At 35.9% G+C, this 20,583-nt stretch overlaps 3 protein-coding genes across 4 annotated transcripts; all 3 read right to left on the minus strand.

The window, feature by feature from the left end:
• Positions 1-261: 261 nt before the first annotated feature.
• Positions 262-12,594, minus strand: LOC110707681 (zinc finger BED domain-containing protein DAYSLEEPER-like). 2 transcript variants are annotated; one of them, XM_021885705.1, is made up of 3 exons: positions 12,206-12,594; positions 2,145-2,848; positions 262-597 (listed from the first exon to the last, which is right to left on the minus strand). In XM_021885705.1, exons 2-3 carry the CDS (start codon positions 2,840-2,842, stop codon positions 582-584), a joined length of 714 nt encoding a protein of 237 aa, XP_021741397.1. In that variant the 5' UTR covers positions 2,843-2,848; positions 12,206-12,594; the 3' UTR covers positions 262-581. The 2 variants fall into 2 exon arrangements, 1 of the variants encoding a protein (XP_021741397.1); XR_002508579.1 differs by lacking the exons at positions 2,145-2,848; positions 12,206-12,594 and adding an exon at positions 1,774-2,133.
• Positions 6,915-8,912, minus strand: LOC110708100. Its single transcript, XM_021886209.1, has 2 exons — positions 7,967-8,912; positions 6,915-7,825 (listed from the first exon to the last, which is right to left on the minus strand). The coding sequence occupies exons 1-2, from the start codon at positions 8,910-8,912 to the stop codon at positions 6,915-6,917; spliced, it is 1,857 nt and encodes a 618-aa protein (XP_021741901.1).
• Positions 12,595-15,354: 2,760 nt separating the features above from the next.
• LOC110707682 (protein IQ-DOMAIN 14-like) lies at positions 15,355-18,388 on the minus strand. The gene is made up of 3 exons (XM_021885706.1): positions 17,482-18,388; positions 16,579-16,794; positions 15,355-16,058 (listed from the first exon to the last, which is right to left on the minus strand). Exons 1-3 carry the CDS (start codon positions 17,923-17,925, stop codon positions 15,360-15,362), a joined length of 1,359 nt encoding a protein of 452 aa, XP_021741398.1. The 5' UTR covers positions 17,926-18,388; the 3' UTR covers positions 15,355-15,359.
• Positions 18,389-20,583: the final 2,195 nt, after the last annotated feature.

Genomic DNA, 20,583 nt, shown 5'->3' on the forward strand with positions numbered 1-20,583 from the left:
GGGTCTGAAAATAATCCCCGTCCCCGCCCCGGCGGGTCCAACTCTAAAACCACCCCCGCCCCATCCCCGTCCCCGCCCCATACCCGCCAAACCCCCACCCCATACCCGCCAAACCCCCGCCCCATCCCCGCCAATTCCCCGCCCCATACCCGCCAACTTAGTATTGAGAAAAGCAACTGTCTTTCAAGTTTCAAGTGTCAACTGAAACCCTGCAGACTTCATAGTAGACTAATGAAAAAGTAGCAGTGCATACAAATCCCATTAACTCAAATCCAACAAAAACCACTGCAAGATCAACCATTTTCATAAAGTGCAACACCTTAGGCATACATACTACATTACTACATATTAAAAAACTTAAAATTAGTAGTACATAAGAGAAAAAAAAAAAAACACTAACTCCAAATTGTCCAAAGTCCAAATATTAAAAATAACTACAAGTCTACAAATATTCAAATACATAACAAGAAATTCATTAGGCCTTGAATTATTCGGTGCAAAGTCCACTTGTTCCAGAATCGATATCACATGTTTCAAATCCTTCCTCTAATTCTCCCACTAATTTAGCATATTCATCATCCTTAAATTCTCCACAATCTGCAAATACAATGTGAATTAATTAAAATAAATAAATAAATAATATTATTAATTAAATAAAATTTTATTTTAGCTATTTACTTTTAGAAGCAGCCCATATCCAATTTTGAGTACACATCAAAGCTTCTACAGCTTCCGGTAAAAGCCGACTACGATAAGGATTAAGAACCCGACCACTTGTGCTCAATGCGGACTCTGATGCAACAGTAGAAACAGGAATGCTCAATATATCTCGTGCTATTTGCTGAAGAATGGGATATGTGCCTCCATTTGTCTTCCACCAGATAAGAATATCAAAATCTTGGACTAGAGGCACATTAGCAGCACCTAAATACTTATCCAAATCTGATATATCATGACTTGAGTCCTTATCTTGTTGTAAAAATTCAGCAAATTCTTGCATAAAGGTCTCTTCATTGGATTTGCTACTACTACCCAAATCAAAAGCTTGTTGGTTGCTACTACCTTGAGTTTTACCCATCTTAGACCCATATTCATCAACCAATCTTCGTAGAAGATCACTAATTCTACTAACCTCAATTTCAAAGTCATGCTCATCAAAAATTTTTGCAAAATAAAAGCGAATAAGAGCCATTTTGTATCTAGGATCTAGTATTGTTGCCACTCCCATTAAGCCATTCACACTAGCCCAATACTTGTTATATTTTTGTAACATAATGTCGGCCATTTTCCTTACATAATCATGAGGAGATAAAAGCCAACCAGAAATAGCAATTCTCAAAGCACAAATTTTAGGAAAATAAAGATTGGCCGTAGGGTAATTTGTTCCTGAAAAATTAAGGGTAGTTTTACTAAACACTTCCAAATGTTCACATATTTTCTCAACTTTTTCCCAATCTTCAGGGGTCGGTGGATTCTTATATAAATTATTACGAGCACTTAAAACAACAAACACTTCTTTATAACTAGTAGCAATAGAAAGCATTTCATAAGTAGAATTCCACCGGGTTTTGCAATCAAGTGCTAACTTTCTACTACACTCAGGAGTTATTTGCTTAGCCACTTGTTCAAACCTTTGTACTCTCTTATCAGAAGCAGTCCAAAACACAACACTATCCCTAATTCTTTGAACACCATTTGATACCACAGCACTTAAACCATCTTGAACAATCAAATTTAATATGTGAGCACAACAACGCATATGAAAAAAATCACCTCGCAATAAAAGTGAGCCATATGGAAACACTCCTTTCAAAATTTCCATCATTGCATCATTAGTTGAACAATTATCCACGGTTATAGAAGACAACCTAAGATCAAGATTCCATGATTGAATGCTTTCTTTCAAAGCATCAGCAAGAACCTCAGCAATATGAGGGGCGGGGACATATAAAAACCTACCAAAACCAATGAAAATAACATATATTATTTGTCTATTCAATACTATTGTGGATATATGGGCTCATTATTATCATCCATCATCACAACTTATAATTCTTATGATTTTAAAATTCACACAAAAAACTATAGCAATACAAAGACAACCAAAAAAAATAAACAAGTTATAAGTAATCAGAAAACAATACCTTATGATCCGACTTTGCAACTTCCATGTATTATCAATAAAATGTGAGGTGACCGCCATATAACCTTTTCTCTGGTTGTCAGCTGTCCACATGTCAGTAGTTAAGGCAATCTTACCCTTTGCTTTCCTCAACAAGGTTGCAACATTCTCCTTCTCAAGCTCATATCTTTTCATAATATCTTTTCTAGTTGTGTTGCAATACGGCACTTTAAATCCAGGTTGGAGTGTCTTGCTATATTTTCTAAAACCAATATGCTCAACCATGCTAATTGGATACTCATGCAAAATAATCATCTCTGCCAAGTCTCTTCTTCCATCTTCTTGGTGGAATTCGTAAGGAGCCAATGTCATCGTGTCATTCTTATCATTCAAGTTTTTTTTTGTACCAAACATTCTTGTTTGTCGAAGATCTTGACATACTCTCTTTGGACATATTTTTATATGATCTTTCAAATGAGTAGTTCCTGCTTTTGACCCACCAGCAAGTAGCTTGGAGCAATGGTTGCACTCAGCTTTTATCACATCCCCAACTCTCTTTCTCTTAAAATCAGACCACACTGCCGAAGTATGCCTACTAGTAATTGGTAGGAGAGAAGGATCGGAATTAGTCTCTAGAGGACTTTCATCATCATCTATTGCAATTGGAGTATTACTAGCGGAAGTGGGAACACTAGCGTTATTCTCATTTTTAGATGTCATTCTCCCCTGTAAAAATTAAATAAAGACAATTAATGCACTAGACATATTGACTACAGTATTGAACACATTTGACATCTCAGAAACAGCAATAATAAATTAATAATAGCAAATTAGCAATGCACAGCAGCAAAGGCAGATCATGCTTCTAGCACAGCTATCGGAAGATATCATGTTGAAAGGCCTATCAATGCATAATGTCATACTGTAACTGCTATGTTAATATATTGTTGCTGCTGCATAACCAGTTAACCACCTATCACACTAAGTCACTAACCACTACATACTGGCTGCCAGCAACAGCATCACCAAATTTAGTACTCTCATTTTGTAAGAAAGAGGGAGACAACAAACACAAACACAAGGACATCAAAATATAGTTGGTGTGCCTCAGTCGTATGCAACCAAAAATATCACAACTAAGCTAACTGCAAATAAACGTAGTTAGGGAAGTCGAGTTCGAATCCACAGGGAAAAAGGGACTAATAACTGGAAACCTAAGTGGAAATACTCTAGGACGGTAGTAACCTAAGTAACGAGGGGGGTTTTCACGAGCAATGATGATAAATGAACTAAGTAAGAACAACGAACGTAATGAATAGGTAATCAATGAGAAGAACGGTCTTGGTTATGCGAAATCCACTAATGAACATACAAATTGATCATAGAAGTCTCCTCAATCAAGCTCTATTGAACACCTTGTTGTAGAATTCCTAGATTCTAAATTCTCATAAATAGTTAGAAATAGCAAAGCGCTCCTTTCTAACCCTTTCCAATGCACAATTCAAGACAAGCGCTCTAAATTATCCACAAGAAGAAAATAAACGAAGAAATCAACAAGGATTGAATAAATTAACACAAGCGGTCTAATTTCTTCAATAATATTATTCCCTCTTCAAGTTATCAACCAAAAGCATGCATCAATAACCTAAAGTTGCTACTTTGGAAAGATTAATTAGATGCAAGCGAATCCAATAATTCTAACCTAGCAATTGATTAAAGCAAATCATGAAATTAATTCAAGGAACAATATATATTCAATAGATATTAAGAGAAGAAAGATCTCACAATTCGTAGCTAAAAGCTTCAATCTTTAACCAAGAATCCGGAAGATTAAGCTTCCATGGATTCTAATTCCAAAACAAAGAATTCTGAAAATTCCAAGAAAACCCTAGAAAGCTTTTTTTTTCTCAAAACTTAATTCTCCTTTTTTTTCTTAACACTTAATTAAAACTAAGCTATTTATATGTTTCTATATTTTAATAACATAACACAATAATAATAATAAAATAATATCCAAAACACGAGCCAAAACAAAGCCAAATTGCTGAAAATTAACCAAAACAGCCCGAATTTCTGCCAGAGCCGCTGCCAGCTGCTCTGGACCCGCTGGCAGCTGCTCTGGCAGCCCCTCACTCTGGTATACCCGCTGCCAGCGGCTCTGGCCAGCTGCCAGCGGCCCTGGCAGCGGTTCCTGCTGTTTTTGCCTTCTTTCCTTGCTTCTTCTTCTTGCTTTGCTTCACCTTTTCCTCAAGCTTTCTTCCTTGCTCTTCCATGCTCCATCACAACTCTCAAATCACGAGCCAAGGTCCATCCTTCTTACATAACTCTTCATTGGTTCCCGAGCTCACTCACTCACTTATACTCATAAATCCCGCCTTTTGCACATAAGTGAGATCACAGCCCAAAACTCACAAAAGCTAACAAAAGTACATATAAAGCATCAAAACACACCCTAAAATGCTTCTCTCAACCCATGATAAGAAGGCTTATCAAATTCCCCCATGCTTGAACCTTTACTCGCCCTCGAGTAAACTTAGAGAATAAAACACATCCTCCTCACTAAGGTTCAAAACAAAAGATGGTGGAATCAAACTAGCTCTACGCACTCAAACTCAACAAAACATCCTAGTACTTATCAACCAATCACAATCACACTCCCCCATACTTCACACTTTGAATCTCCCTTTTTTCTTATTTATCAATTCATCCCCAAAATCAACTTGGAACGATAAACGCATAGCCATGAGTATGAATATTCTCAACCGCCTAAAGAAATGAAATTTTTGATAAAATTGGGCAAACAAAAACTCAACTTAACCAAAAATCTCATAAAAACACTTCCACATTCAAGAGTGAAAACAAACAACTCATGCTCTCAAATTCCTAAGATGATCAACAAATTCCCCCAAAATCTCAACTATCTCCCAAAATCACCAAGATGAAACCTACCCCGACACCTCCTTATATCTCCTCCCCTTATGACACCGACTCCGGCAAATAGATGCGAAATTTCCTTGAAGAATCAAATTCATGAACATTTCTCTCTTTTTTCTCTCATTTTGCCTAGGAGCCCTTTCGGGTTTTCATCCTAGCCTCTCATCTTTTTCCAAATCTCACTACCTCACCCGCTCATTAGCCACTTTTTTGCTTAGGTCGCCCTTTCGGGTTTTCAACCTAACCGGGCCCCCATTTTTGCCTAAGCCGCCTTTTCAGGTTTTCGACTTAGAGGGCTTCTTTTTCTTTTTCTTTTCTCTTTTTTTTCAATTTTTCTTCTTTGTTTTTTTTTTTCTTTTTTTTCATTGAAACATAATTGAAATAGCTATACAAAACCATTAAATTAGGATAACTATACAAATTTCAAAAATATGCAAGAATTGCTTCCCCCCCTACTTGAATGAGACATTGTCCTCAATGCAAGAACAACAACAATAAAAACAAAAGTAAGGGAAAGGGAAGAAATAAGTACCACCTTAATGGGAAGGATTCCCGAAGTTGGAAGATTCGACATTATCAAGGATTTCAAAACTCTCGAGAAGAAAAATGAACTATGGGGACCCCAAGTGTTGCCCATGGGAAGATTATTCCAACCAAACGCATTTCTAATTACCGCATAAGGCATGACATAGTTCTTATTGTTAAAATTGAAAGAAATTCTTGACATCCCTTAGTCAAAGTGGAAAGGAATTCATCTATACCTCACATAAGTAGGTGCGCTCGTGCTCCATCACTTCCTCCAAACCAACCACTTGCAATGCCTCCAAATCGACGACTTTTGTGCATTGCACCATTCTTTTGGGCTGTTGAAGTTGAACCCATGTAGTCTTTTCTTTCGTAGTTAGACGAATGCCCATGAAGTCATTTGCTTGGGGAAAAGAGGGTGATACACCCTCCCTTGAAGTATCCCCTTGTTGTCTACCCCCTTGCAACCCTTGTAGGTGAAGAGGTTGCCTTCACTTGTTATGTCTTCCCATTGCACAAGAACGAATTGCACAAATCTCACCTCCTCTTTCAAAATACAATGAGCAACCCACCAAACCTCCAAACACCAAGGTTCACACAATTCCTCAAATTTCAAGTTTAGAATTTAGAAATTGAAACAATGTTAAGGTTTAATTGGACTTGAAATTGAGGGAAAAGAGGTTAGACGAGGGGTTTTTAAATTTCTGAATTTTGGATTGAAAATGGGGCAAATGGGTTGTTTTGGATAAAGAATACTTGCTAAGGGATAGAGGGAAGTGATTAATTGGGGTTTTGGATAAAGACTAGAATGAATTGGATTGTAGGATTGAAGAAAAAGGGGTTTAAAAGGGCAAAAATTCAGGTATGCAGGGAATGCCGCTGGTAGCGGCTTGGGGCCCGCTGCCAGCGGCTTAAGAAGGAATTTAGGGTGAATGTTGCTGGAAGACCCGCTGGCAGCGGCTGCTGCAAAAAAAAATATATTTTTTTTTTTTTTCTGAAGGACACCCGCTGGCAGCGGCTGGGGCAGAACTTTGGGATTTTTTGGCTGCTTGGAGAGCCGCTGGTAGCGGCTACAGAGCAGCTGCCAGCCCGCTACCAGCGGCTCCTGCAGGGGCTGCCTCCCAAAGCCTGTTTTTACCTGTTTTGCTCTGTTTTTGCTCACAATACGTACTCCCAAAGCATCCTCCTACATAAATCCACCAAAAGCACTTGGTACATCAAAACAAAAACAATAAAAACTAAAATAAATGAAAACGGGGAAGAGTTTTCGGGTTGCCTCCCGATTAGCGCCTTTGTTTTACGTCGTTGGCTCGACACAACTCATGAAACTTCGTTAATCAATTGATGGCTCGTAGAGATCGATGTTCTCCAAATTCTCGACCTTGAACCCTTCGTAGTATGGTTTGAGCCTTTTTCCATTCACTTTGAACATGTTGTTGGTCTCTAAACTCCGAATTTCTACCGCTCCATGCGGATAGACCTTGTCAACTTGAATTGGACCCTTCCAACGGGAGCTCATCTTGTCATGCCACACCTTATTCTTTGCTTTGTGGTATACCTGGGATAATTTCTTGCCCGGAAATGATGACGGGGTGGGTGTTGCCCCTAGTGGTATAGGTGGAAGCTTGGACTGTTCATTCAATTCCGCCACCTTCACCTGCACATTAGTAGGTATAGAAGAATCCAAGCAATCACCAGACACAACATTAGTAATAGGTGTGAGGAGCTCATCCCCATGATAAATGTTAGAAACATCATGCAATATTGGATCGAAAACATTTATAGAATATAAAGAATGAGTATCAACAGGATACTTTATGGTATCATAAATGTTATACACAATTGCTTTCCCATCAACCTCCATAGTCAAAGAACCGGTAGACACATCGATTTTTGTCTTAGCAGTCTTTAAGAAAGGTCTTCCTAACAGGATGGGGGCTGCTTGTTTGTCATGTTCCATGTCAAGGACGTAAAAGTCAGCAGGAAAGATCAATCCATCAACCTTAACAAGTACATCTTCTACTACCCCCTTAGGATATACATTGGACCTATCAGCTAACTGAATTACTACCCCAGTTTCATGCAAAGGCCCAAGTTCTAAAGATTTAAACAGGGAGTAGGGAATGACATTGATTGATGCACCTAGGTCCAACATGGCTCGGTGTAATGTGGTGTCTCCTATTGTAACAGGAATAGTAAACATACCAGGATCACCACATTTTTCTGGGAGTTTCTTTTGGAAAACTGCAGAAACATGAGCACTCACCTTCACTTTTTCTTTTCCTCCCAACCTGTGCTTTCTCTTGATCGTACACAGTTCCTTCATAAACTTAGAAAAACGAGGAACACTTTTAATCACATTCAAGAGGGGCATATTTACCTCACATTTGCTGAAAGTCTCATAAATATCCTTGTCTTTCTCATACCTTCGAGTATCTTGCAAGGCTTCTGGGAAAGGTGGCACAGGCTCATAAGAGGTAAAGGTTGGCGGATTCGCCTTAGTTTCTTGTTCTACTTCCTCCTCCTCAACTCCAATCAAGTCTTTAGCCTTCTTAGGTGCAACTACAGTTTCTTGCAACTTTTTGCCACTTCTCAATGTTATTGCATTAACTTGTTGCTTAGGGTTCAGCTCCGTTTGGGATGGAAGCTTTCCAGAGTCCTTAGCTTCAAGTCGGCTTACTGCACTTGAGATTTGACTGACTTGATTCTCCAGGTTTTGAATACTTGATCTGGTTTCTTGTTGAAACTGCATCATATTCTGCTGCATGGTAGAAACATTAGAAGTTAGTGATCTAATCATTTCTTCAGTTGACATATTACCTGAATTAGAGCTTTGGCCTTGAGGTGTTAGGAACGGTGCCCTATATTGCTGAAACTGTTGTTGACCTTGAGCATGCTGATGTTGTTGGTTTCCTTGGGAATTCCCATATCTCAAATTTGGATGATCTCTCCATCCTGGGTTGTAGGTATTTGAAAAGGGATCATATCTTCTCTGCGGACCTTGCCCTTGAAAACCTAAGGTGTTGGCCTGCTCATTCTGCTCCTCTTGTAATTGAGGACATGCATCAGTGGGATGTCCCATGGAGGTGCATAAACCACAAGCATTCAGTTGCTGTGGATTCCTTGAGTTCACCATGAACTCACGCATCATAGAAGTCAAATCATCTACTTGACTCTCTAACTTAGTTGTATTCGAATTTGCTAAATTCACCCGGCGCGTGGGAGTTCTCTGACTGAATTGCCTAGAATTTTCTGCTAGCTCTGCAATCAACCTAGTTGCATCTCCTGGAGTCTTATTCACTAGCCCTCCACCACTTGCTGCATTCACCATCCTCAAGTCATCATCAGTTAGACCTCCATAGAAGTATAGGATGAGGTCTTGATCGGAATACCCATGGTAAGGACAACTAGCACACAATCTCTTAAATCTCTCCCAATACTCATACAAGGATTCATCTTCCTTCTGATCCACATTGCTGATAGCTTTCTTAAGGCTTGCAGAAATAGTGGCTGGGTAGTACTTCTCAAGGAAACACTTCTTTAAATCTGCCCAAGTTGTTATGCTACCTGGGGGAAGATAGTAAAACCAATCCTTTGCTGCATCTTTGAGAGAAAAAGGAAATGCTCTCAACTGAATTTGTTCATCAGTCATCCCAATCGGTTTCATGCTAGTGCAAACCACATGAAATTCTGCCAGATGTTTATTCGGATCTTCGCCTTTCATGCCATGGAATGCCGGCAATAGATGAATAAGACCGGATTTGATCTCAACATTAGTACCTTCCTCCAACTGCTGGTATGCAATGCACAACGGTTGTTGGTTCAAGTTGGGAGCTGTGAGTTCCCTTAGAGTTCGATTGTCAGCCATCTCCTCTTCTTCTTGAATATTGAAGGAGTATGTTGATTCACTGGGGGTTGTTCTTGCCTCTTTTCGCAACCTGGAAATATTCCTTTCAATTTCTGGATCAAACTGCAAAACTTCTTTGTTAGCAGAACGGGTACTTATCATACCCTAGCGAACAAACAAAGAAAGATAGCTAAGAACAGTCCTAAAATAAATTCTACTAAGATAAACAATTAAAAAGTAACGCCTTAATTCCCTGGCAACGGCGCCAAAATTTGGTGTGCCTCAGTCGTATGCAACCAAAAATATCACAACTAAGCTAACTGCAAATAAACGTAGTTAGGGAAGTCGAGTTCGAATCCACAGGGAAAAAGGGACTAATAACTGGAAACCTAAGTGGAAATACTCTAGGACGGTAGTAACCTAAGTAACGAGGGGGGTTTTCACGAGCAATGATGATAAATGAACTAAGTAAGAACAACGAACGTAATGAATAGGTAATCAATGAGAAGAACGGTCTTGGTTATGCGAAATCCACTAATGAACATACAAATTGATCATAGAAGTCTCCTCAATCAAGCTCTATTGAACACCTTGTTGTAGAATTCCTAGATTCTAAATTCTCATAAATAGTTAGAAATAGCAAAGCGCTCCTTTCTAACCCTTTCCAATGCACAATTCAAGACAAGCGCTCTAAATTATCCACAAGAAGAAAATAAACGAAGAAATCAACAAGGATTGAATAAATTAACACAAGCGGTCTAATTTCTTCAATAATATTATTCCCTCTTCAAGTTATCAACCAAAAGCATGCATCAATAACCTAAAGTTGCTACTTTGGAAAGATTAATTAGATGCAAGCGAATCCAATAATTCTAACCTAGCAATTGATTAAAGCAAATCATGAAATTAATTCAAGGAACAATATATATTCAATAGATATTAAGAGAAGAAAGATCTCACAATTCGTAGCTAAAAGCTTCAATCTTTAACCAAGAATCCGGAAGATTAAGCTTCCATGGATTCTAATTCCAAAACAAAGAATTCTGAAAATTCCAAGAAAACCCTAGAAAGCTTTTTTTTTTCTCAAAACTTAATTCTCCTTTTTTTTCTTAACACTTAATTAAAACTAAGCTATTTATATGTTTCTATATTTTAATAACATAACACAATAATAATAATAAAATAATATCCAAAACACGAGCCAAAACAAAGCCAAATTGCTGAAAATTAACCAAAACAGCCCGAATTTCTGCCAGAGCCGCTGCCAGCTGCTCTGGACCCGCTGGCAGCTGCTCTGGCAGCCCCTCACTCTGGTATACCCGCTGCCAGCGGCTCTGGCCAGCTGCCAGCGGCCCTGGCAGCGGTTCCTGCTGTTTTTGCCTTCTTTCCTTGCTTCTTCTTCTTGCTTTGCTTCACCTTTTCCTCAAGCTTTCTTCCTTGCTCTTCCATGCTCCATCACAACTCTCAAATCACGAGCCAAGGTCCATCCTTCTTACATAACTCTTCATTGGTTCCCGAGCTCACTCACTCACTTATACTCATAAATCCCGCCTTTTGCACATAAGTGAGATCACAGCCCAAAACTCACAAAAGCTAACAAAAGTACATATAAAGCATCAAAACACACCCTAAAATGCTTCTCTCAACCCATGATAAGAAGGCTTATCAATAGTACAGTAGTTGTACAATTTGGTGTCTCAAAGTCTTCATTCTTAAAAGCTGTCAGCTTACGACATTAAAGATCCAACCTGTTCTTCCACTCTATCTATACACACCCACTTTCTTAACCACCAAAATCAGCACCAGATTATCCATCCACATTTTCATTACCCCAACTCAATTTGCATACATTGTGATCAATTTCATCAATATTGAGTACTACTTAAATTACAGTATAACAACAATAGTATGATACTATGATAATAGTTTGAAATTCATTTCTCACGCTTTTATACAATCTCAATAACAAAGAATACAACAAAATTTGAAGAAAATTCTTACCTGGGTTATTTAACAATTCTCAATAGAAATTGCTCCAACTTCCCCCAATTTTTATGCTACAACACAAATTTATAGCCACTGAGCCACATAGATACAAACACAAACGCTCACACACACCATGCATCATTCATAGGCTAATAGCCAGTCATTTTCAATTCAAATTTAGTAAAAAATCAGTATATATATTTTGAACTACAATACAATCAAAATTCATCCCCACTTAATTATATACAAAGTGTGTTAAGTTAGTGTGTACTACAGAGATTGATCTTAGTAAATGAATTAAATAAAAAAAAAAGTAACTAAATCTATAATGATCGAATAAGTGGTCAAATGACATAATCCGAATTTAGTTATCACACATAAGCTAAAATAATAAACATAAACTTATAAGTCTGAAATTAATGAGAAAAACTAATTACAATCTATACATATTTCGACTTTATTATATCTATTTTGTGAAATTAAATATAAAAAAACAAGTAATGAAAATTCTAGATTAAAACCCTAATAAACTAAAAAATTTGGAGGTCATCATATTCATACATTATCATACAAAAAATAACAGTAATCAACTACATTGCATTAGATTGAAAGTATCATACAAATATAACACGAAACCCTAGCTCAATCAAATGAAATATTGAAAACCGCAATCGAACAAATCATAAATAAAAGACGAATCACATACTTTCAATCGAAAACCCAATTAAGAAATTCTTAATTGAACATATTGAATTAAGAAAATTCAAAGATAATAATGCGAAAACGTTTACCTAAATTGAATGAGTTGCAGCCTTGCAAGATCGAGGTTGAAGAAGAAGGATCGAAGAGATTTGATTGCAGACGAGGACCACGAGGTTGAAGAAGAAGGATCGAAGAGAGGGGTTTGAGGCTTGAGGAAGAGATTCAGCGCAGTGAGACTGTGAGAGGAGAGAGTGAGGCAGTGAGGCTAGGGTTTTTGTTTTGAGAATGAGTGAATGACTGAATGAGGGTGGGTATTGGGTAAGTGGGTTACTGGGTTAGATTTCATTAGGTGTAGTAATTTTTTTTTTTTAATCGTATTATGCTATGGCTAGTCGGGTCTTATGCGGGTATGGGGTGGGTATAAAGCGGGTATGGGTCGGGTATGGAGTGGGTCAGGCGGGGCGGGGCGGGAACGGGGTGGGTCAGGCGGGGCGGGGCGGGGCGGGTATGGGGCGGGTCTGGGCGGGGCGGGTATTACATAACAACCATCCCCGCCCCATCACCCATGGCGGGTATGGATTTTAGACCCATCCTCGCCCCGCGACCCGCCAAAGCTAGACCCATCTCCGCCCCATCGGGGCGGGGATGGGGCGGGTCTCCTACTAGACCCGCCCCAGTGACATCTCTATGTGTGACTTGGGAGGGGCCAAAATCCGGTCTACGGTCGTTGGACAAATAAAGGTCACATTTTACGAAATATTCAGCGGCAAAGTGTGGTTTTATTATTAAAGTGACGAAAATATGATGCATAGAATCTTGGTTTATATTATTATTTTATTAGTTTAATAACTTGTCCGTCAAATCAAGAACTAATCATTATAAGACATGTCTTTACTTGGGGGAAGAAGCAAATCCTTGCTTAATTATGTACAGAATAACACTTTTGGGTTGTGATTTGTGAATGATTAGAGAAGTTAGGGATTTTTCTTCCTATATTATCCTTAATTATTTCTTGTACAATTAACTTTATCTTACTAATTGCTAATCATTAGTTCAATAGTAACTAACTACTCCATAATTGATAACTAAGTAAGTAGTACTAATAGGAAATCCATAATAAGAACCAGTAAAAATTGCCTAAAAACACATGTAACTCAGGCTCTGTTCACTACACCTTAAATAATGATATTCAGTAAAAATAAGTTCATTTCAGTAAAAATAATTTCAGTTCAGTAAAAATCAGTAATTTTAAAGAAGAACTATAATAGAGAATCAGTAAAAATAATTTCAGTTTAGCAAAAATAATTTCAGTTCAGTAAAATTAATTTCAATTCAACAAAAATAATTTAAGTTCAGTAAAAATAATTTCAATTCAGTAAAAATAATTTCAGTTCAGCAAAAAAAAGGTGAAGTGAACAGGGCCTCAACAATCTAAATGACAAGATTGACAACTAATTAACCATAGATATGTGAATACTTGAAATCTCACTACATATTTGTATCAAACTAATAGTCATGAATTTTATATTGGGATGTTTGAAAAAAGTTGATATTGGTTTGTGGTTGGTTAGTTTTACCATTGTTCCTTTATTGTTCGATAAGTATATATGAGAAAGTATAATAAAAAATGTTCCAAAAAGTATAGAAGTTTAGGGTTTCTTGAATTGAACGAAGTTTGTTCATGTTCGTCATTTTCTATAGAGGAACATTAAGTATGTGCTATATATAACGAGTGTAAGAGAGGCACACACACAAACCTAACACCTTGTTTGGGCCTAGTACGCATTGGCCGAGGCACTATTTCTTATGCCCATGACAACATGAAATAATTCATTATATGAAAACTTAATTTGCTAAAATTGTTTGAAGAAATTGGACACATAGCTTTTATTGGGCGCTATGCATTTCATGAAAGATAGAAGAAATTGAATATCTAAATACTGCCCAGTAGGTTGTAAAAGACAATATGTTTTTATTACAATTACTAACTCTATTAGCATAATAAGACATAATGCATTAAGGGTTTAAGGGGGTAGAAACTAGAAACCAAAGGTTTGTGCAAAAGAGTGAGATTCATTTGTTTATTGTACAATCAAACAAACAAATTTGGTCCCATATTTCAAAAATGTATAGAATGCAATGGGATATATTCCTGAAATTGACAATGAAGAGTCCAAATTATTTGAATCACAATTCATATTTTGTCATTTTTGTGTTCTCGAAGCCATTAATTATATATCTCATCACAAAATGCCACAAAATGAAAGCAATATAGGTTATGGAACACATGTTGTTTCAAAATTGGTCTTATTCCATTCAAGTTTTCAAATTTACCAACAAAATATTCTCCTATGTAATTTAAATGTCAAAAAAAAAAAAAAGTAATTTGTAATTGAATGTCAAGCAAGTGATACATATTATTGAAAGTTATCAAGTGACCATGGTAGCATTGGTAGCTAAAACGAAAGAGTGTATGATTTTTCGTTCCATATATTTTCGCATAATTTTCTTCTTTGTATATACGCTAATAAGTTCACCTTTTACATTGACGTAGAATTGTAAAGTTTTATATTAATATTTTCAATAATACATGGACACAATTTCTATTATAAGGGGAGAGACACTAACTTAAAACGTAACCTATAACCATTATGATCTACAAAAACAATCTATGAATATTGTAAAATTTTATCCGTTTTGTAATTCAGTTAAATTGCAAATGCATTTTAATCCCAATTTTGCGATACCCATTACTTACAATTGATAATATTTCCTTATTAGAAATCTTGACATCCACCACTTTTTCTTCTTCTAAATTGACATCTAATCTATTATACTTTGCTACACATTCAAACACACTTAGATCAAAACTCAACATTTTAATTGAATTTATTCCTTTCTTTTCATGTTTTCAAATACATTCAAATTTCACACTAGACATGTGGGTGGCATCACACAATGTGGACCTGCAATTTACTAAACTACAAAATCATCTCAATATGACTAAACAAATAGGTGCCAAGTGATGCAAAATTCAAAGTTCACACATGGTTGAAGTAACAATAAGGTATTGTAGATTATTATTATTATAAATTTATAATGATGACAAACACAAACCCATACCCAACAAACCAATTTACATTTTCTTGTGTTATCAAAGATAATAACAATAAAATTGCACCAAATTAAATTGGTACATACTTCTACATTATAATAAAATTTTATGAAATTAATTTTATTTTTTTATTCCCTTTGCAAGTGGTATACCTCAGCCTCTCTAGCTAAGTCATAAGACCTCCCAAGTTTACCCATAACAGCATTCTTAAAATTAATGGCATCTTGTACTTGGGAACATGACCTTTGCATTTTTACACCACTTAGACTATTTCTAGACTCCAGCATCTCATTTAAGGACACTTTCTTCTTAGGGTACCCTGCCTCTGGCCTCTGCTTTGGGGCACTTTGGGACCTCACCTTTGCCCTAAATGACTGAGTATTTGCCATGTAATTAGGGTTATTATGGTAATTTCCGTAGTGCCGTAAGAAGTAACTATTGTTATCCCCACATACACTTTTCGACGGGGTCACCGGGCCCGGGTTTGGCCCGCCCGTGTTCATGAACCGGGGCGTGCTCTGGGCCGTTGAGAACCGGCACTCGTCCCCCGTTAGGCCCCAATCGGTGTCGTGCCAATGCTGGCAGCACGGGATCGATATCCGGGGCGGGTAGAACGGGTCGAGATCACCGGGTTCGGGCCTAGGCCCGGGGCTGTTACTTGATCTCCACCCTCTCGACGATGATGATCTGGGTCGGCCCGTATCCACCTCGACTATCTTGGGTATGTCTTCGGATATGGGGTTCATGGTCCTGCTCTCAAAGGATGCGGATAGCCTCCTGCTGTGTATTGATGATGCATGCTCACTTCTTGTGTCATCATATATTTCCTTCAAATCACATACACAAAAAGTTACCATCTAATTAACAAATAAAAGAATTGATGATATTCAAAATTGAACTCATTGCCAAATCATACACTAAAAAATTCACCTACCTAAATCTTTTTAGACCTATACAATATCAACATTGTCTAACAGAGTAACAGTCCAAAGTAATTTCCAATTAACTAATAAATTGGTGGCCAATTAAATGTGATACATAAATGCCTAAATGACACATTGTACTAAAATGAAAAGTACACTAATTTAAATATGACTTCAAATGGTCCAAAATTTATATGGACTATAATTAACTTAGAGTGGATTCTCACCAATTGCAAAATATTTACAAACGTAGACAACTTTATCCCTAGTGAGTCCGGACTCAAAACGAGCCTATAATTATTTATATTATAATAACTAATAAATGATTCATAATCTAAAGACGAATTTTTTCTATAAATTTTCAAAAACATAATAGACAAAAATAAAATTTCTTAACCGATATGAGTTGGGTGAGATGAATTACCAAAGATCTTCGGGCTCTAAAATCGGGTTGAGAAAGACCGGAAATTTCGTGATTCGGATACCGGCCTTGAGCCCGTTTGGACTTTACGGTAGCTTGAGCCCTTATGAGTGCTTGCATACCATGAAGAGTTGCCGTGGCCTGTTTTCTTACCAAATATCCTCTTACTAATGCTTGGATCTTTACTAGCCCTTTCAATGCTCTAAGTGCTTTTCTCGCCTTTTCAAATCACAATACAGTTAAAGAAATTAGACACACAAACATAATTAATTTAAAAAGACGAATCATATATATATAAATAAATTCATAATTATAAAAACAACCTAATATAAATTTCGCCACTAGATGAAACTTGGAATTAAGAAATAGAACAAGTTTTTAGTACAACAATTATTTTCATCCAATATGCTCATGCAATTACATGTGTATATGCTAGTCATGAGAACAATACATTGAAAATTTGAACATATAACTAAATTAAGAAGGTATGGTTTTGAATGCATAAAATGATAAAATAATTTACGATACTAGTGTACATTTGAATTCTATACTTGTACTTTTTTTATTAATTATTAAGAGGAAATATTGATTGTGCTATCAACTAACTCTTACTAGAAAATAAGACAAAATGAATAAAAAAAATTTCTAATTCAAAATCTCATAAAAGGCATAGAACTAGTTAATTTTATAATATGTTTAGAAACCACCAAATGCATAATATAAAAATTCTTAAAAAAAAAAAAAAACTAAATATGAATTAGAGTTCATACTCACAAATACGGGGTAAATTCAAACTTTTTGATTGAGCTAATCAACTAATACAATGTATAATATTCATTGTTACTAGCGCGACCATTTATTTATGAATTGATTTTATTAAAAAAAATAAAAATTGTTCATTCTTACCAAATATCCACGAAACGTTGCTTGAATTTTCATAGCCGCCCATTTTTCAACATGACCACCACCACCACCACTACAACTATCAGAAAACATCGTCCCTCGTCCATGACTCGTAAGACGAACAACTGCGACAGCAGCTTGAGCTGCAGCCACTGCCGCATCGGCTGCTGCGGCAGTGGCTGCAGCAACAGCAATGGCATGTTTACTTTGTTCCTTTTCAGAGTCTTTATAATAAGACTTTAACCAAGCTGCTTCCGAAGAAGTTATATTGGGTGGCACGGTTGCCGGATTATTGCACAACCCTTTTTTACTACCGGAATCACGGTTGGACCCACCGAAACTTGACCTTTTCCGGTCACCGGAATCATAATGGTCATTTGAATTGTATTTAGTTGTGTTTGGTTTAATTCCAAATATTCCTTTCAACCATCTAGTAGCTTTTCCCATTGAGCTTTTTATGAAAAAAAGAGAGGTTTTGAGGTTTTTTTTTTTTTTTTTTTTTTTTTTTGTAGGGATGAGAAAAATGGGATTACTTGGAGTTAGGATATAGTTGAAGTAATAAAAAGGAGGAAAAAAATAAAAAAGGAAAATGGGTGGAATTTAGAGGGGTGGAAAAAAAAATTAATAATTTGAAATTTTGGTGTTATATTTTTTGAAAAAAATAGAGAAGAAGTTCAGGCTAGGAGACAAGAAGATACCGCTGGAATATGTAAAATAAGATGCCCACCTCCAAAATTGAGACGTTATAAACCCCAAGGAACATTATATTAGTATAATACTTCTATTTCATTAGAAATCAGTCAAATGACTTGGGGTTTTGTTTAATTAAAAGTTTTTTTTTTAAAAAAAAAAATACTAATGTTTAAAGTTTGTATATAAAGGAAAGAATTGTCTTATGAGTTTAAGACATTGATTGGTGTTTTAGTGTATATATACACAACATAGTTACACACGCACCGTTTTAAATTATAAATCAGTCAGGTTGGTCACGTGACTAATGAGGATATTAATGAGATTTTGATCTAGAGGCAAAAAATGAAGGACTCTTACTCGATCATAGATTTGAACTTTTGCATCTTTATATGTAATTTGTTATGCCTTATCGGCCTTATGATTTATTTGGACAAAATAAAGTGAACAATGAAAATTACCTCCACAATAGCCTCTACACAAATTTGACTTTAATATGATTACGGTGAATAATAAGCATGTGTACACACTGGCACACTGCACATATTATATCACAGACCTTAATTAATTTAATTAATAGAGATCTGCTATATTGAATTTGGAAAGATTTTAGCACAGAAAAAATTAAAAGCAATAATTATAGAAAGGTGGGAGGGTATGTATATGCATGAAACGCTTGCATTTTGTTTTTATACTAATCAAAATAAATGAGGAAATCAAGAGGACTTTGAAATGAAAAGAAAAAGGAGGAAATTAGGCACAGTCATATGGCATAGGTCCAATATTTGTCAATAGATGCAATAATTCCGTGTCTAAATTTCAATAGAATTTGGTGCATAACTTACGAATGTGATTGACAATAATTTCTCTTCTATCTCTTGTCATATATTATCCATTTAGGTGATTTTCAAACTTCACTTTCTAATTTGCACCAAAAATAAACTTCACATTCTAATTATTAAACTACAAAGTATTTTTAAGACAACAATGACCACCATATTACCCTTTGCATTAGTAGCAAATAACATTGAACACCTTGTATTGTAAGACATAGTTTCGATTTATGACTGTAGTTGATCAAAATTAAACTAAGTATATACTTAATCACTTTGTTTTCATATAAATATATAATTATATAAATTTGATCAAAGTGTTATAAAAAGTTTCCATATATAAATGTTGAAACAAAAAAAGTAAAAGAGAGTACAAGATTAAAGACTAAAGAGGGTAGTACAAATGACTAGCAGTAGAAGCAGATATTTTCATGGCGTCTCTCATGTTATAGGGTATTTGCGGGGTACATATCTTTATAAACTAACATACTTCCAATCTTTCTCCTGCTTCTGACAATCCCGTGATAAATTCTACTTTTCTTCTTTTATTATTATCATTTTACATTTTGAGAATTTATTCAACAATTACTCGTACATTTTAGGGTCATTCTTGATATGAGTCGAGTCAGTCCATTCATCATGTGTTACTCTTCTTAGTTCATTCAATGAGCTTGAGCTTCATCATTCATAGAAGTTGTATCGGAGTAACATGTTTCTAAAAAAAATATGATTTTAATCAATTGGAGAATACGCGAGTTAGTTATTATTGAGCAATGCAAGGTTTCATGCTTTTGATCTTCCGTAACAATATGTTAATATAACAATAATAAGAAAGAAATATTAAAACGATTTAGGACTCATTCATCAATTTCAAGCATATGTCACAACTTATTGTTGCCTCAATTCAATCATCTTCAACGAAACCCAAAACATTGTCCAGGCACTCAGGCAGGCCAAAAATTAGTTATAATTTATTTCTTGTACAATAAGTGTTTTAAGGCGTCAAGAACAAAGATTTAATACGTAGTCTAATTATATCATACGATGATTCAAGTATATATTTGAACTTGTTCATCTTTATAACCGTATAAAATTATTGGTACCACTCCAAAGTCCAAAGTAATTATTGTATTAAGTGACCAATTTTATCATAGAAAAGTGCATTTATAATTGAGTACTGGATTTCTTATACTCATCTTATAATCATTTATAAAAGGTTTTCAATGTTGGACTTTATAAGTTGTTGGGCATTAAAATTAGTTATAGATGTAGTTTTCTCCCACTATTGAAATAAGCAAACTTTCTAACCATTAATTGACAAAAATACATTTGTATCATTGTCATTCTTTCCTTTTCCTACCATAATTTCTACCTAATTATCAGTATTATGTATGGCTATACACAGCTAAACATCCAAGTCAATAAGGCAACTATTAAATTCTAGGGGGCAATGTAGCTTTCAAAATCGAACTCATTACGTTATATGTCACCAAGCTAAGCTTAATCATTAATATCTCGAGTCCAGAAAGGTGTTAGGTTTTAGTGTGTTACTCGCATAATAATCAAAATCAAATCTCATCTA

Source organism: Chenopodium quinoa, unplaced genomic scaffold, assembly GCF_001683475.1.
Source record: "Chenopodium quinoa cultivar QQ74 unplaced genomic scaffold, ASM168347v1, whole genome shotgun sequence".
NCBI lineage: Eukaryota > Viridiplantae > Streptophyta > Magnoliopsida > Caryophyllales > Amaranthaceae > Chenopodium > Chenopodium quinoa.

Excerpts from the sequence above, each read along its gene's own strand:
- LOC110707682 (XM_021885706.1), bottom strand. The coding sequence starts at position 17,925 with ATGGGAAAAGCTACTAGATGGTTGAAAGGAATATTTGGAATTAAACCA. Across the intron at positions 16,795-17,481 it reads CAACGTTTCGTGGATATTTG|GCGAGAAAAGCACTTAGAGC; the intron begins GTAAGAATGAAC and ends TGATTTGAAAAG. Across the intron at positions 16,059-16,578 it reads TTAGAGCCCGAAGATCTTTG|GAAATATATGATGACACAAG; the intron begins GTAATTCATCTC and ends TGTGATTTGAAG.
- LOC110708100 (XM_021886209.1), bottom strand. The coding sequence starts at position 8,912 with ATGGTGAATGCAGCAAGTGGTGGAGGGCTAGTGAATAAGACTCCAGGA. Across the intron at positions 7,826-7,966 it reads TTATGAGACTTTCAGCAAAT|TTTTCCAAAAGAAACTCCCA; the intron begins GTGAGGTAAATA and ends ATGTTTCTGCAG.
- LOC110707681 (XM_021885705.1), bottom strand. The coding sequence starts at position 2,842 with ATGACATCTAAAAATGAGAATAACGCTAGTGTTCCCACTTCCGCTAGT.